The 15,836-nt window shown below is 39.2% G+C and overlaps 1 protein-coding gene across 1 annotated transcript in view; it reads left to right on the top strand.

The window, feature by feature from the left end:
• LOC106862566 (mammalian ependymin-related protein 1) overlaps positions 1-11,106 on the top strand; it is a 32,551-nt gene extending 21,445 nt beyond the window's left edge. The window contains exons 2-3 of the mRNA XM_014891664.2: positions 6,220-6,428; positions 8,422-11,106. Of these exons, the coding sequence (XP_014747150.1) occupies positions 6,220-6,428; positions 8,422-8,612 (400 nt within the window). The 3' untranslated portion in view covers positions 8,613-11,106. The remainder of the gene's footprint in view (positions 1-6,219; positions 6,429-8,421) is intronic.
• The last annotated feature ends 4,730 nt before the right edge of the window (positions 11,107-15,836 follow it).

The raw sequence follows: 15,836 nt of genomic DNA, 5'->3' as shown, positions 1-15,836 counted from the left end.
ATTTAAATCACAAAAGTATGTCATCCTTTAGCTGGTGGAGCTTTGACTTTGCAGCTTTTGATTCATGTATTTAAGATTTTCTTTCTATACCAACTGCATAATTAACAGGACTTACTATTGGCTAATTCTGCTTCAGAAACGGGAAGTGTGGTCAAAGGTCATCCCATACCTTGTTAATTAGATACCTGATACAGGGGGCCTGGTCTCCTTGAAAATGAAGAAATAAAAAGAAAGCCTTTACAATCTGCAAGTGATTTAAGTCAGACTAAAGAATATTGCTTTTACACAATAATACATTACATTTACTGTCACATGTATTTCCACAGTCCTGTATTTGTACAATATACCATAGTCCTGCACCACTGCCAAACATGTGAGATCAAATATGGTAAATTACTGTTGTTGTTGAGGTCTGAAATACCAGAAGAAAAACACAAATCTGAAATTACCAAAAACTTCATGGGAAAGAGGAAAGGAGTTCCCATAAATATACTAAAAAAACAAATGCTTCTCCCTTTTGAAATCAGCTTGCCAGATCCTTCCAAAAGCAGATGAATGTTCTTGACCTGACGAGTGTTTATCAACTGTCTGCATGTCTGCTTGGCAGCTTTGCTCTCTTGAACTTGATCTGAGGACCAGAGAAGATGGGGTTATGTAGTCACACTTCTAGTAGAGGTTCCCATTCTACCAGTCCATCTTCAGTAAAAAGTGTGTAAGAAAAGAGTAGTATCATTGTGGGGTATTTTATCCCACAATGATACAAGAGGATACAAGATACCTCAAGAATTAAATGTAAGGATGTACCTATCCATGCACATTAGAACAGAGAATTTGTTTGGGATATTTGCAGTGAAATTCCTTCTAGTTAGATGTCGGGTTAGCTTCTTTCAAAATGTTTAAAAATGTATTTTTACAAAAAGAACTGGCAAAGAATTAAGTAGTACGACAAAGGCAGAAAGATGCTTCAAGTGTTAACTTAATCACAAAAGAGAAAGTAAAGTTAGCTTGGAAATAATTGCAGTGACCTCCGCTTGAGATAGTGAATAGGAAATACTATTTCCTGCTGAGTAATACAGTATCTCAGATACAAATAATACATAAAATTTTGCTTCTGTTTTCACTAGCTTTATACTACTAGATAATAATAAGTCCTGCCTAACATGAGTGAGAGTTTTAAGGTTACAATAGCTACAGCTGAATCAACTGGTTGAAGCCCTGGATTCAAGAAACCCCAGTACACCTTTGCAGTAAAGTCTGTTTTACCATTGTTTCAGTGTTTTTTTGGACAGGATTTGTGGTTTTGTTCTTTGTTACATACAACGCCTCACACAACTGGTTTGTGATCGCAGATCTGTGTCTCTCCAGTGCTACAGCAATCAAAGAAAAATAATAAACAGCATTTTAAGACTCTGGTACTGTAAGTTGATTGTCCAAAGCCACAGAGCAAAATGATGCAGAGCCATTTTTAGCACAGAAAGAGTTTCTATTACCCAGTCTCAATCTCAGACCATTATTTTGCTTCTCTCTAGTAAATGACCTTGTCTCATATTCTTCAATACATCACATGGGTCTTGCCATGCCACTAACAGTGTCTCTGCTCCTCTGAGTCACTACAAAGGCAGTTGGACAGCAAGCAGCTCCTTTTTCTCCGTTTGGCTCTCACAAGGAAGCACTTGGAAGTGCAGAGGTAGACCCTGGGAGTCAGGCAGATGGGTTAGATGATGGGCAGGCTAGCAGGCTTCAGAACTGGGAGGGACCCAGCACAGGATACAGACTGAGCACCTGAAAAGGAGCTGGTAGCATGATCTTAACATTAATGATTTTTTTTTTCTGACAAATGTTGAAAAATACTTCACTGTTATGAATTGCATTATTAACATGCAAAAAAAATCACCCATTTAGAAGACAACTTTATTAGTTAAGGCCTTTGTGAGGGTCCAGGAGTGTCTCTATGTTATCTGGGCTGTGTCCTGAGAGGGAACTCTCTATCTCCCCAGATTTCATGAGCATTCTCAGAGGTAGGATAGTATTTGGATACACACTCAATCCTTGCAGTATGTCCTTAACACAAGTGTTTCACCTTGTGATTGTGTAGTCGTGGTATTCTGGCTTTGCATTTAACTTGATTGGTCTCTTATTCAGAAAAATACTTTGCTTAGCTTGGGAGAAGAAAGTACTGAACTCAACCTGTATCCCACCTATCTGACATGATTGCTTCCAGAAAAATCAATGGAATTATTTGTGCAGGATATGGTCCAGAGTTAAGAAAAATTCTTTAAAGCATGGGAGCAAAAACATGTGTGTCTTTATATGCTGAAATTTATCCATTTTCAGGTGCAAAGAGAGTATTAAGGATCATGAGAGAGTCCCATAGTGTACAAGGGGGTGAGGCATAGGACAGGGTAAGATGGAATAGGATAAGAAAGGAAGGGAAATAATCTCAGTCAGGCAAATAGGATAATTGTCCAAGTAACTTCTTCAAATCTGTTTCAAGGTGCCTAATTGAGGCCTAGTTGAGGCACTTGGTTTTAAGTTGGGACTTTCTTGAAGTTGCAGTTTAATTAAATTATTCTAAAAATAATATTAGAGGTGGGCATAGGCTGGAAATATATTACATTTTTCTGGAAAAACAAACTAATTAAAAATAATTTTATCTTCTGTTTCTTTGCCAAGACCTGTTTTCTGGACTCTGTGCTTCCCCTCAAGAATCCAATGAAATCTCAGGCACCTAAAACAAATAGAGGCAGCATACTCAGGACTTGGCTGGTTGAAAACAAAAAGAAGGAAATAGTTCTTATTTTATTTTTTTTAAGTATCATTTTTATACTCGTGCACATTTTGCTATTAATTTTGGCTAGTAAATACTTAAAAACAACAACTTAACTATTCCCCTTTCATACGCTGTTAAACTCAGATCCTATGTAATCTTGGGTTTCTGTGCTGGCTATTCCCAGGACATAGAGCAATTCTGTATGAAACTTGAATGTGAGGAACGTCTGAGTTGAACAGGGATAGTGTAAATTTTGCCCCTGCTTACCCAAGGCTGTAATGCACAGTGAGCAGAACGACATTTTCTGCAGATCTCCTCTCGTGTGCCTGCCACCACAGAGGCAGAGTTCATCCCAGCAGCCCATTGAGGTCTAGGACTGGTGTCTTTTACACATATGTTCAGTCCACCTCTCCCAGAACCAAAAATGTCAGAAGTGGAGCGTCTTTCTCTGTAGAATGGCTGCCAGAGAGATGAATGGTGCTGAGTTTGATTTGTTTGGATTTGCCTCATCTTTATTTACTTTGGAGTTCCACGATGTTCATCTTGCTGTCTGCAGGATTGTTAAAAATGTGAGTAAAATTTCTGTGTGAATTAAGTTTTAATTGAGGATTTTAAATAAAAAAAGAAATGTAACTGTTTAGTTTTTATTCCTAGTAGTTTGTAATGCTTTTCTAATACATTGGGATTTTATGTTCTTTAGCAAAATCATTGTATTATCACTCAGATGTCTCAAACATGGTGATAGATTCCTCTGTAAGGCATTTCTCATCCCACTTCTGTGGGAACTGCTGTGTAGCTGTCGGATTAAGGATTTAACCCTTTGGATGTGGCTACACAGCTACATGGTCATCTTTCAAGATAGGAAAGAAACGTTTATTTTATTGAGAGAACAATTTGTACTTTTATAGTATGTTCCACAGAGCTAAGACAAGACGGTAGCTCATTGGATAATTGAGAAGACACCTCTGGGACCATACTTCAGGATGAGTCCCACAGCCTGCACCAGGTGTTAATCTTTATTATGAATTCCATTCTGTTTTGACCAGATTATCATCCTGGGAGAAATTCTCCCTACTGAAGCTGACACGTTATCAGCTTGGGAAAGAAGCTGAGAGAGCAGGAGAAGCTCCAGCCTGAGAATGATTTTCCAGGCTGTAATTTTCCTTGATCTCTAACAGTATGTCCACACTGATGGGCAGCCAGCTGAGGAGTAGGTAGGTCATTAAACTGTCATTGAAAACACATAAATAAGTGTATTTTAGTGTTCTTGTATGTTCTCTGGACCAAATGTGATATAAAAATTATGTATGCCCTTATGTGATCTCAGGTTGGGTTTATGTAAGAAAAGAGTTTAAAAATACACTGAATAATTCAGTAGCACATCATGACTGTGGAAACCTTGCCTTTGACTAAGGAAATGGCAGGCAAGTTTAGGTTGGTGAAAGTCGTGGCAGAAGCAGGAATATTTTAAGATACGGGCAGGAGAATGATTTACCATGGGGAAGGTCATATGTAGCCTTGCAGTTTGTCAGCCCTTTGCATGAAGTTCCTAGTTTCCCACTTGGAGAGCAGGACAGGCTACCTCCCATGTTTTGCAAGGTTGTGAGTGAGAGATGGACCCCAGTTTACATCATGTCAACTTCCTTGTCCCATTTTATATTCTCCATCACTGTTCAATTTGGCTAAGGGCATTAAGCCTGACCATGTTTCCGTGCATGCAGGATAAATGATGCTCTCAAGAAGTGATGGGAATGTTGCTCAGATGCTTTTAACCATGCTGACACGCTTCTTATTATGCAACCTTAAAATACCACAGTGTCAGTGGAGGATGAAATTCTTGCTGTCTGGTGCAATTGTGTATTGCAAAAATCAAAACTAAATTGTTTTGGTTTCAACGCAATTTTATGTAAACTTTGCATCCACTCCAAAAGGATGTGAGGACTGCAAAGAGAAATATGCAGGAGTTGGAAAATAGAGAAGGGTCTGCTGTTGCTTTTGTGCATCATCTTTTCAATTACATGAATTATGCAACGTTTTACACTAGCTTCCCATCTTCCCGATGGCACAGGATGAATAGTGTTAGGGACTAGCATCAGATTTGTGAAGTAGATATCTGTGTCCAAAGACACCCAAGCCTTTTTTTTCCCCAGGAAAAGGAGACAACATTATGAATGAAGCAAGGAATTACAGATGGAAAGATGAAGCTCTTCCCTTCCTTTTCTCTAGAGTCACTGCATAACAGTAGTTTGTAGCCAAATACTTGAGCTGCGATATTCAAGGGAAGCTTCTAATAATGAATGCAGAGTTTTGGAGGGTTTAGAAAGTGACCCCTGTAAGTCCTTTGCAAATTATTTAGAGCACGCATGACGATGATTTGAGACATGCATTGAACAACTTCTCATCTGACTAGTAATGCAAAGTATCCCAGAGAAGTTAAGTTTCTGCTATTTCCAGTATTCAACATAAGCTGATGCTTCTGATAATTTTGATTTTCTATTTCTCTCTGGTTTTGTGTCCGGTTTAAATGTAAGGACATTCCTTTTTGAAGGTATGGAAGCAATGTCACAGTACTGCTGGTAGACCAGACCACTGTAAACAGAAACTAGATGAAAGTGTCCATGTAAATGTTTATTTTCTCTCCTCAGAGCATGGCTTGGGCACTTCATACTCATTAGAAGATTGGATTTAAATCCTTATAAATTATTCATGCTGGTGACTTCACCTTCTAGCCTCTCAAGCTCATTGACCTCCACAACTGTCCTTATCACTGGCTTACTATTTTGCTCTTCTGCTTTTCTTTTCACTATTGGGTCTGGTGAATTCCAGGGAGAAACTGCCTTATGAGGATGACCCTCTCAGTTCTGCACTTGAGGCCATCTACTTCTCCCTTCACCAACATGTTCAACTTGAGCTATGTGTGTTGCCATGGAGAAGCATCTGTGAGGATGGTAGATACCACATCTAACCAGTGCAGAGGAAGGCTCTACCACATTTGTGGATAAGTGATTCTATCCAGCCTATGCAAGCAGATTTTTTCCAAAGGCTTATAACTTAGCCAAATCTGGGCAACTTTTAATAAAAACTTTTCTCCTGCCAAAATTTTAAGTCCTTTTTGCAAAACATGGAGGCACTGGAGCTTTTTAATGAAACAGTTATTAAAAAAAAAAAAAAAACTAGGAATAATAACATGTTTTTCTCTCAGTTTTTCTCAGAAACAGCTGAACCAGTTCAGTCTGATTTATTTATTTGGGAAAGAATCAGCTGAGACAAACTTCCAGCATGGGAAATTTCAGCCCAACTGGTTCGCGTTTCTCAAAGTTTGGCAAATTTTAATGCAAGTGGAAATATTTTTACACTGAGAAGTCACAGGCAAGCTTACATATCAGCAATGTCCTTGCTTAGGATAGAAAAAGACTGTATATATTAATTGCTTTTTCTTAATGTTTCAGGTTCTTTGAGTATATATTGCTCTACAAAGATGCAGTGATGTTTCAGATTGAACAAGTTACAAAGCTTTGCTCAAAGATTCCTCTGACAGAGCCATGGGATCCATATGATATTCCTGCCAATTCAACGTATGAAGATCAGTACTACATTGGGGGACCTGGAGATGAAGTTATGGTACAGGAATGGTCTGACAGAAAACCAGCCAGGAAATGTATGTGCCTGCATTTGTTTGATTTTAATAATAATCAGTGTCTCTTCTGCACAGGGAAGAATAAAATTATTCGTGTTTCACCCCAGCTTTCCATATTTCTATAAAGTTCTCTGAAGAAGTAATGAAAATGCCCTGTGGACAGAATATAATTTTAATAATAATGCATTTTTTTAGGAAAATGTCATATCTCAGCAGGATTAAATATTTTCAGGGGACTTGATTGCGTTGTATTTGGTATCATACAGAGTTTGGCATGGAATAGCATCATTTCATGTCTGAATCTGGCAGCCTGTATCCAAAATTTATCTAAAGAAGAATTGGTACTATAATTTAGGGGCACACTCAAACTGGAGTCTGTGTAACAGAATCAAAGCAGGTTTTTTGTCAGTGTTTGTCTACACATGGTTCTGCAGCCACTGAAATGTGTGCCTAAATTTTGTTGTCCTCTATACTGGTAAGAAATATCTGCTTGCAAGGCTTAGTTCTGCGCTTGGCAGCTGAACTCTGAGGCTGAATTTTCCAAGGTATAGTATGTTAGATTTGGAATGCATGTAAATTTATCAGCATTTTGGCTTCAGTTTCATCTATGGTTTATTGATGACCCAGACAACTATAAAAATAATTCTAAAACCTCCTTGAAATTGATGAGACTATTCAACTAATGCAGCTCTTACAGTTATGGTCATGTAATATATAGGCTGGTTATGAACTTGAGCATTTAGCTAGAGGAAATATTTCTTTCTTGAGTAAAAGTAGAACAAATGAAGTAGAGAATGAAGGATAAGATCATTAGACCTCTGTAACTAGGTTGATATATCCTCTGATATTCTGCAAAAGACAAGTTATCACTCACTCCAGTAATAATTTTTTTCCAGATCTGATATTTTTGGAATTTTTTTGGAACTTTATAACCAGATACATTCAATTAATGATGTGTGATTTTTATCCTGTATTATTTTGTATCTCCAGTGCTTTTCTGTGCGATCATTCATAAACATAATGTCTGAAAGTTGCTATCTACCTATATACTTTTCAGCTAGAATTGGTTTGGATTGTAAAATTATATTTCTTTTACAATTAGAAAAGTTTTAGGGGAGATACAGGCTACTTTGGTAGTATCATATTTAACCATTATTTTTTATTTTAAATTCTGAGAGAAGACTTGTTCAGTAGAAGGTTGCCTCCATTTCTGTGTACTCAAAACCATATTAATTGAGGTCAGAATGTTTTTGTATATTAGCATGCTCAAAAGAGGTATATTCAAATATTGCTTAGCATGCCACCCTTTCTTTGGATACAGTACATGTGTGTTTCATGTCACCATCTCTTTATTTCTGGTAATGTGGTTGTGGTACAGCTTGTGACTCAAAACTGAAAGTACTGAAAATAAGTGTGTATGATTGCTGGGTGGGAGAAAGTAAGTGTCCTCGGGACTAGAAAAATTGGTTACAGGAATTCCTCAGCAGAACTGATTTACAATCACAGTAGGTAATTTTAACATTGTGAGTTTCTGTTACCAAGAGATTTGAAATGCCTAAAACAACGGGATGAAGTATGATTGAATGGGTAAAGAATGATCACAGAAGGTTAATAGAAGAGAGATAAAAGCAAAGGGTATTTAAAGGAAACCACTTCACCAGTATTACTGCCACTGCCTAAATAGCATAGTGGGGAAAGTAGAGGTGATAACAGAGAAAAAGGGGGAAAGAGAGCGAGGGAACACCTCTGACGTTAGCACAATGTGGAATTAAACTGAAGTTAAAAAAGGGACAGACTTGCTACATCATGTCCTGGAGGAGATCAGCATTGAGTGTTTTCTTGAGATAATGAACTGCTAGAAGTGCTTGAAAAGAATAGAAATTTTAAAAAATTACAATGAGAATCTGAACAGACAATGTTAAAGAGAAGCAATGCATTAAAAGAGACTGACATCATCATGACCCATTCATCTTGCTTTGTCACCTAAAACTGTCACATTTCTGGTTGGTTACAGTGGAATCCTGGGTTGGCATTTACACCGTCAAAGACTGTTACCCAGTACAGGAAACCTACACCAAGAACTACAGTGTGACAACCTCCACTCGCTTCTTTGACATCCATCCGGGCATTGTAGACCCCTCCATCTTCACCCCACCCAGCACCTGCCAGACAGCCCAGCTGACAAGGATGAAAGATGAATGCTGATTATGGACACTGGCTGCCCTGTGCAAACACATATTAGCCAAGAGGATGGTTATTAGTAGTCAGTTGTTGACGTCTAAGCTGATTTTTCAAGCTAATTGTTGCTCTTTTTGGAATTTTTGTTAAGTTTTGAGAACAAACTTGAGAGACAACATAAGCATATAACTGAGTAAAATATATAGAACAAAAGATACCTTTCAGTCACATTAATCTGCTCAGTGATGCATTTGCCATATTATATAGTTACCAATAAGATAATATTTCTAGATACTATTTATTTAAGGTTGGTTTTTCCTTTTGCAAAGATTTCATTTATTTTTTCAAGAACACAAAGCATAAGCAGACAGCAGCAATGGTACTGTCTAGAAGAAAAAGCTAAATTTTGATGTCATTTTTATTGTTGCTCTTGGAAACTTGAAAAGAAAGGTGACCTGTGTAAAACCTCATCCCTAAGTAAAAAATATAATTTTTAATGATACGCATCAAAATTGTGTAAATTTGTTCTTTAGGTTTCATTTTGCTTTGTGTTCTGTTTTGGTTGGTTGTTTTTTCTTTCTTTCTACTCTTCAGGAAGCTAGTAGTCAATTTTTGAGCTAAGTTTTGTTCTTTCTGAAAAGAAAACTGGCATAGTTTCTTTTCATGTAGTGCTTGCTGACATGCCAAAAATTACTTTTGTGTTTCTTGGGAGAATGGTGTGAAAGGAAGTGAAGGAGGGAGAGGTACACCTTCAAAAAGAAGTAAGCTGAAGTTTTTATGCATCTCTCTTTTGGAGAAGGCTTCCAGTAGGGTGTGATGAGACAATTTTACTTCAGCACTCAATTTTCAAGGCAATACTAGTTTTAACCTATGCAAAGGGATGCACTCTAAACTTCTTTAGTGTTTTGTAACTTCTTTCAACAGTCTTTAGCGAGAGTGTGGAAACACCTTTATAATTCCAGAGACGTTTGAAAAAAGGAAAGCTGTGCTTCATGCATGCAGTTAGTAAAGGCTGAATCAGCATTAACACAGTACCCGGTGGTTGAGCTGGAGAGAAAGACAGAGCCTGTGACCTGTGTAGAGAGGCGGAAGGGAGGAATGTGAGACACAGGTTTTAGATGTCCTCTGTGCAGTGTGGCAGCAAGGCACTGTAATCTAAGCAGACATGACAATCTTGCTTTCTTTTGCACCCACTCCATTGATGCCTGTTTTATTTGCTGTTTCATCAGCATCTCAATCTTATTATCTTCACATAACCAAAAAAGTGCAGGGAGTGCACATATTTTGCATTAGAAAATTCAAACCAAACCTTCATGCACCTTTGAGATTCTCACAAATGTGATAAATTTTACACTTTTACCAAATGAGATTAACTGGTTTATTTTGTAAGGTATGTATTTTATTTATTACTTGAAAATAAATTTAAAGACAGATTCTTGTACTCTTACGCATGTTGAGTAGTAGTTTGCTCCAGAAGTCATCTGGCATAAACATTTGGAAGTTTGGTGTCTCCACAGGAGAGATGCTGGGAAGGCCTTTAGTACTTTATATCCTCACAGTTTTTTGTACGTAAGCAAGAGGGACAGTGGTTGTCTTTCTTTCAGAGTCATGGTCAGAATGGCATTTTACTTTGCCGCATGCCTAATGGAAGCATATATACATACCGGTAAAAATTTAGCTAGTTCATTAAAAATTTCTTTTGGAGAGGGTCATTTTACTGAAACATGCTAATGGAAAGAAGGATTTGGTTTCCTTGAATTTAGAGTGCACTTATTCTATACGCGCCTTCTGTATCTTTTGTGTGACACTCTAAATGCTAACTGCATATAGTTCTCATTAGGACAATGATTAACATGCATTTCTTAATATGTGTCTTGTTAGAATTTGGAAAACAATCTGGCTAACGAGCATGAAGCTGTGGTACTGAATCGTTTGGGATGACTTTGTTGTGGTTGAGCTGATAGCTGGGTAATCAAGGTTGTCTGTATTATGTTTTGCTGACAGTGATACGGTTTCTAGCAATAGCATTAAATGTTCCTTTAAATATGAATTTGAACATTTGCAAAAGTCTGGTGCGCAAAAGTGCTTTAAAAATTTTGCACTGACTTGCAGGGCGATTTTATATGGCTAAATGTGTTCCTCTAAAACAATGCTGTTTTCTTCATATTTGCGCTCTACAAATCCAATGCAGAGAATTGTCAAAGAGATATCAAGCAGCAAAATTTAGGACTACGTATTTTGAATTAGCCACAAACCAAATATGAGGCACAACATGCATATGCCTGGTTTGTTATCTTTGTTATGATGTGCTTTGGTTTGTTGTGTACCACAAGAGACATTTTGTCTTTAGGCAGCTAAGCCAGTGACTCAATGAGAAGGAGTATAAAAGGAATATGAAGTAATTATATAGTATGCTGCTACAGTTGAATTAAAACGGGGAGTTCATATGTCTGATAGTCTGGGAAACTTGTTTATCACAGTTATTTGGTGAAAAATTAATAATAAATTGGTATTTACATGAGTTATATTGTATTCTGTGGGGTCACAGCAAGAGAACCTGATATATTCAAATTCTATAGTAATAGAACCTGAATAGTCTGTGAGGCAAAGCTTATTTTGCGAGATTTCCAATGTTTCCTGGTTTCAGCTGGGCCAGAAATAGTGTAAACAAAGATATGCCTGCCATATTTTTGTGTTTCTGCTTGGAGTCTTCACTGAAAGCGGGATGTGTAGAAACACAACATTGTTTAATTTAACATTAACCAAACATTCCTGAACCTCAAAGGAAGGTTTCGTTTGAGTTTGGGGAGGAGATCTGAGCATTTGGTTCAGTTCCTATTTTAACAGTTGGCTTAATTCTCATATTAGGGACAGATTTTCCTGCCTCGAGCCATGCTGCACACCATGGAAATGCTGCCATTTACCTGGGAAATTTACCAGGAAATGCCAACCATCATGAAGAGCATACGAAGAAACACAATAATCCATTGTCAAAGTCAATTTTAGTCAATTTTAGTCAAGAAATATCTATAAACAGTATGATATTCTTATTTTGGGACATTAACAAAATCAGTGTATTTCTCACCTTGAAGTTTATTTCATTTTAGTGGTTGCACTTACTCCTTGCAAACTTGCATCTCTTTTCCCACCACCGTTTACTTCTTAATGTCAGTGAAGTCCACATCCAAACAGTGTTTGCAACTCTCACTTGCATTTATTTCAGTAGGAGTTGAGCATCTAAATACCTGATAGGTCTGAGCTAGACTTGACCTATTTATTTTCCCAGCAGTTCTATCTCAAGGGCAAGGGCAGTGCCAACCATATGTGAGCAACATGCACTGAACTACGTATGGATGTCAACAGAGACGCCAGAGTTGGCTCGTGTGCAATTGCTGATGGCCCAAAATACTAGTCCCAAAACACCATTTGATGAGAGGTCTTGTCTGTTGTATCATATCCTGCATCTTCTGCATCCTGATGCTGTAGGCAAAATGCAGGATGTTCGCACATGAAAGGCACATCACAAGAGCATCAGTAGCTTACTCCCTAACTATAAGGAATAACGATTTCAAAAGGGTACCCATGCAAATAGACTGAGGTCCCTGGCTATAAAGATCTGGAGTTCACAGTCTTTCCAGGAGGCTGCATGTATGGCATGGACTCAGACACTTAGAGATTTATTCTTCACATCTGCTTTGGCATAGGAACAAATGGAGCAAGCTTGGAAAATTTTTTAAACAATCAAAGCACTTACTACTTGTAAAGGGAGAGGAACAAAACTAATGATCCAGTCAGTAGTCATAGAAAACTGTCAGAAATGTAGGACAAGATGCTGCTCTGAAGATTTTAGCATAAATTTCCAAACACGTGCTTTGAGTGTCTACTGATTCAACACACTCGAGGGCAAAGATCCCTCTGGTTTGATATGACTTTCAGCATAGAGCCTGAAACTGCATCCTGAATGAAGTCATGCATATATCTGCAGTATGATATTTTGTTTCAAACAAAGACAAATTGCCTTGCACCGTGCATTTTGCAGGTGTGAGTGCATGACTGATGACCTGTATGTTTATCTACAAGAATGTGTGTGCCTTCAAAAGAGTGCTGTTTTTGAAGACTGAAGAATTAATCTTCTCACCACTACATTAGTAGGAATCTACTTCAGATTCCTTTCTTTCCCACCCTGCAGGGTAGGAACAATTATTCTGCTTTCCACTTGTTCTTGCCTTCCTGGTTGCAGTAACAGTGGGCCAACATCACTGCCTCCACCAGTGATGCCCTCAAAGGCCTGGAGGCATTGGGGCTATAGCACCAATATCATGGAAGGTTCCCAGCCCCTGCCTTAAGACATGGAATAAAATTACGTGTGCATGTTACACGTCTGGGCTTACCCTTTGTGCCCCTGCACACTCACTCTGTGCACAGGGATGTTGCTCATGCCCTCAGACCCAGTCATCACCATTAATTTGGCTCAGCGCAGGCTTCTATGACGCCAGGCAAAGGGGCTAGTGAGCAAAAGAGAAGGAGAGGAAATGAAAGGAAAACCTGCTGGGCTCACCCTGCTCCCTGCCAAAGTTTTTCCCACACTTGCTCAGGGCTGATAAACAGCTTTGACGTTCCTGAAACAGCAGCAGCTGAGTTGCCAGCTCAACGTCACAGCCCATGTGACACTGAAAGAGAAGGTTGGGTTTCACCCTCTGCACTAAAATTATGCTTCAGGCTAGGCCAGTAACTCAGGGGTTTTTTCCATGTAGAATGAATGCCCGCTCTCATCACCTCTGCCACTGCCATCCCAGCCTGTCTGGCAAGGGTTTGTGCTCATTCCTCCTGCCCCAGTCCTGCAGTCTGTTACAGCCCCCTGTGTGGCCAAACAGTGTCCTTCAGCCTGTCCCCACTGTCCCATCTTCAGGTCTGTCAGGGACCTCACTGTACCCACACACAGGGCAGGCAGGTCTTCTCCACTTTCCTATAGGGCTTTTAAAGTTGTGGAAGAAGCCTTTCCTGTCTGTCCATTGCCATGGCATTTTGAAATTAATTTTTTATGTGGTTTCTTCACCTGTTTCCTCTTTTTTTGTATGGAGCTGCTTCTGTTAATTTGATGGGGCAATTTTTCATATGGGTGTTGAGTTTGAGGTTTTTTTACCACAGATTTGGTGCCATGTAGCAACCCTTGTTTATTGCTGCAATACCCCATAAAAGTAACTTATATAAAGAAGGACATTCTTGATGTTGACAGCAGTTTGCACTGGCAAGAGCACAGGAGGTGGAAATGCTGAAAGTAATGACGAGTGACAGTGGAGATATCCTTACTGGTGGCCCAAGTGACTACCAACTATGATGACAGTGTTAAAACTCTGGTCTCTGCACAGTCTGTAGACACTTAACCCAGGAAATATATCACATTTCTCCAAAGGAGATGAGGAACTATTCTGGGCAGCTCACATTGCTTTTACTTTATTAAAGTAAGACCCTGTACTAAATCCTGTATGCATGACAGTAATTTTTTCTTGAGCAGTTGTTCATAGAGAGACAGAAAGCAAGATGTTTTCTCCCATCATTCTTCTACAGAAATTATGTAAAAGTTATTTACAGACTTTTGAATTAAAGAAATAGTATGCAGAAAGCTCCAAAGATTTGTCATGGAACTAACACTGTATCTATAAAGCAATATGTAGCTTTTTTAAGTTTTTCAGACTTAGAACTTCTACTTTAAAGTAAATAAATAACACAGCTCGTTAGAAGGACTAAACTCTCAATAACCCCTCTCAGCTGACATACAGCTTTGAAAGAAGCTGCTTCGGCTGTAGGCTTGAAGAGGAGCTCTTGCCTAAAGCTGGCTACTTTTGCAGTCATACCAATTCAGATAATTTAAGACATTGCCTCTTCCTGCAGACCCAGTCCTATCAAAGGAATTGGGTTTCTTTACTTGTGTGTTAGCTCAATACTCTGCAGGTTTCCAAAGAAATGTGATGTTTTATTCTGGTACAGGGTCTGTTCTGAATCTTTTGTTTTGCAAAATGTGCTTGCTTGAACACAGAGGAGGCTATGAGCAGCAGGCAGTGTCCCTTACCATGGGAGAAAACTTATCCAAAATGAAGACATTTTTCCCTGTTTCCAGCCTGCTGGGACATCCTAAATTGGAAATCTCATTCAGAAATCTGTAAAGTTCATATTTCATGTAGGTGATGAGAGGAATGTTGAATTTGTCTTTACAAATGAGTTGTGGATCAGCCTGTAGATAAGGCTAGCACTGAGAGATAAAAGAAACAATGGGATGGATTCCACTGATTGATGAATGGAAAGAGATATTTGCCTTTACAAACAAACTGTAGGGCTGCTGATAAATGAAATTGGATATCAAAAGATGAAAGAAGCAACGGGGAGGAAACTATGAATTCTATAAGAATTAAAAATTAAAAGGGAGGGTTATACATTAGAGGGGAATTTCAGGTATCAGGCGTTCCGGGAAGTCTGTGCCTCTCAAGTACCTAAGCCAATGGGGAAAGAGAGAGGGAAATGCGGCCAGGAAAATAGGATAAAAAGGAGGCTGCGTCCTCCAAAAATTTGAGAGATCCCAGGGGAATGTCCCATGGCCTCTCCCTTTATTCGAATAAAGCAAAAAGGACTCCTCTGTCTCCTTTTTGGACATAAACCTCTGGTATTTGTGGATTAATTTTCCTGACAATTTTGGGGGTTCGTCCGGGATCTTTCCACCGTCCGGGGCGGCGGGCGGCGAGCGGAGCTGAAGGCGCGCCTCACCCAGTTTCGGTGATCAGCTCCCCTTGGTGCCAGCTGGCACCGGGCGATTGATTGGGTTCCCGAGACTGTCCAGGAGACAGACGAGTGGCGGACCAGGGGGGTCCGTGAAGAGTCCGCAGGGAAGGACCACTGAAAATCTCACCGGTGAGTAAAATGGGATCTTCGGGGAGCAAACCTGGGAGGGCACCCATGAAGGGTAGCACAGGTAAACCTGAGAGGGCACCCATGGAGGGTAGCACAGGTAAAACGGGGAATCCAGAGAGGGTTGGAAAGGTGAAGCCGCGAAGGGGCCCCGGAAAAAGGGATGACGATCCCATAATACTCCCGGAGAGTCCCTTGGGGTGAATACTGAGGTCTTGGGACAGAGTGTATATTCACCCAGAAGTAACTATGGAAATGATGGTAAAATATTGTTACTTTGTGTGGCCAGAGTATAAGTTGGCAAGGAGACTTATATGGCTACCTTATGGAACAGATAAAATTCATTTGTGT

The sequence above is a fragment of the Sturnus vulgaris genome, chromosome 1, assembly GCF_052056855.1.
Source record: "Sturnus vulgaris isolate bStuVul1 chromosome 1, bStuVul1.hap1, whole genome shotgun sequence".
NCBI lineage: Eukaryota > Metazoa > Chordata > Aves > Passeriformes > Sturnidae > Sturnus > Sturnus vulgaris.
This window is presented reverse-complemented; position numbering and strand designations above follow the sequence as displayed.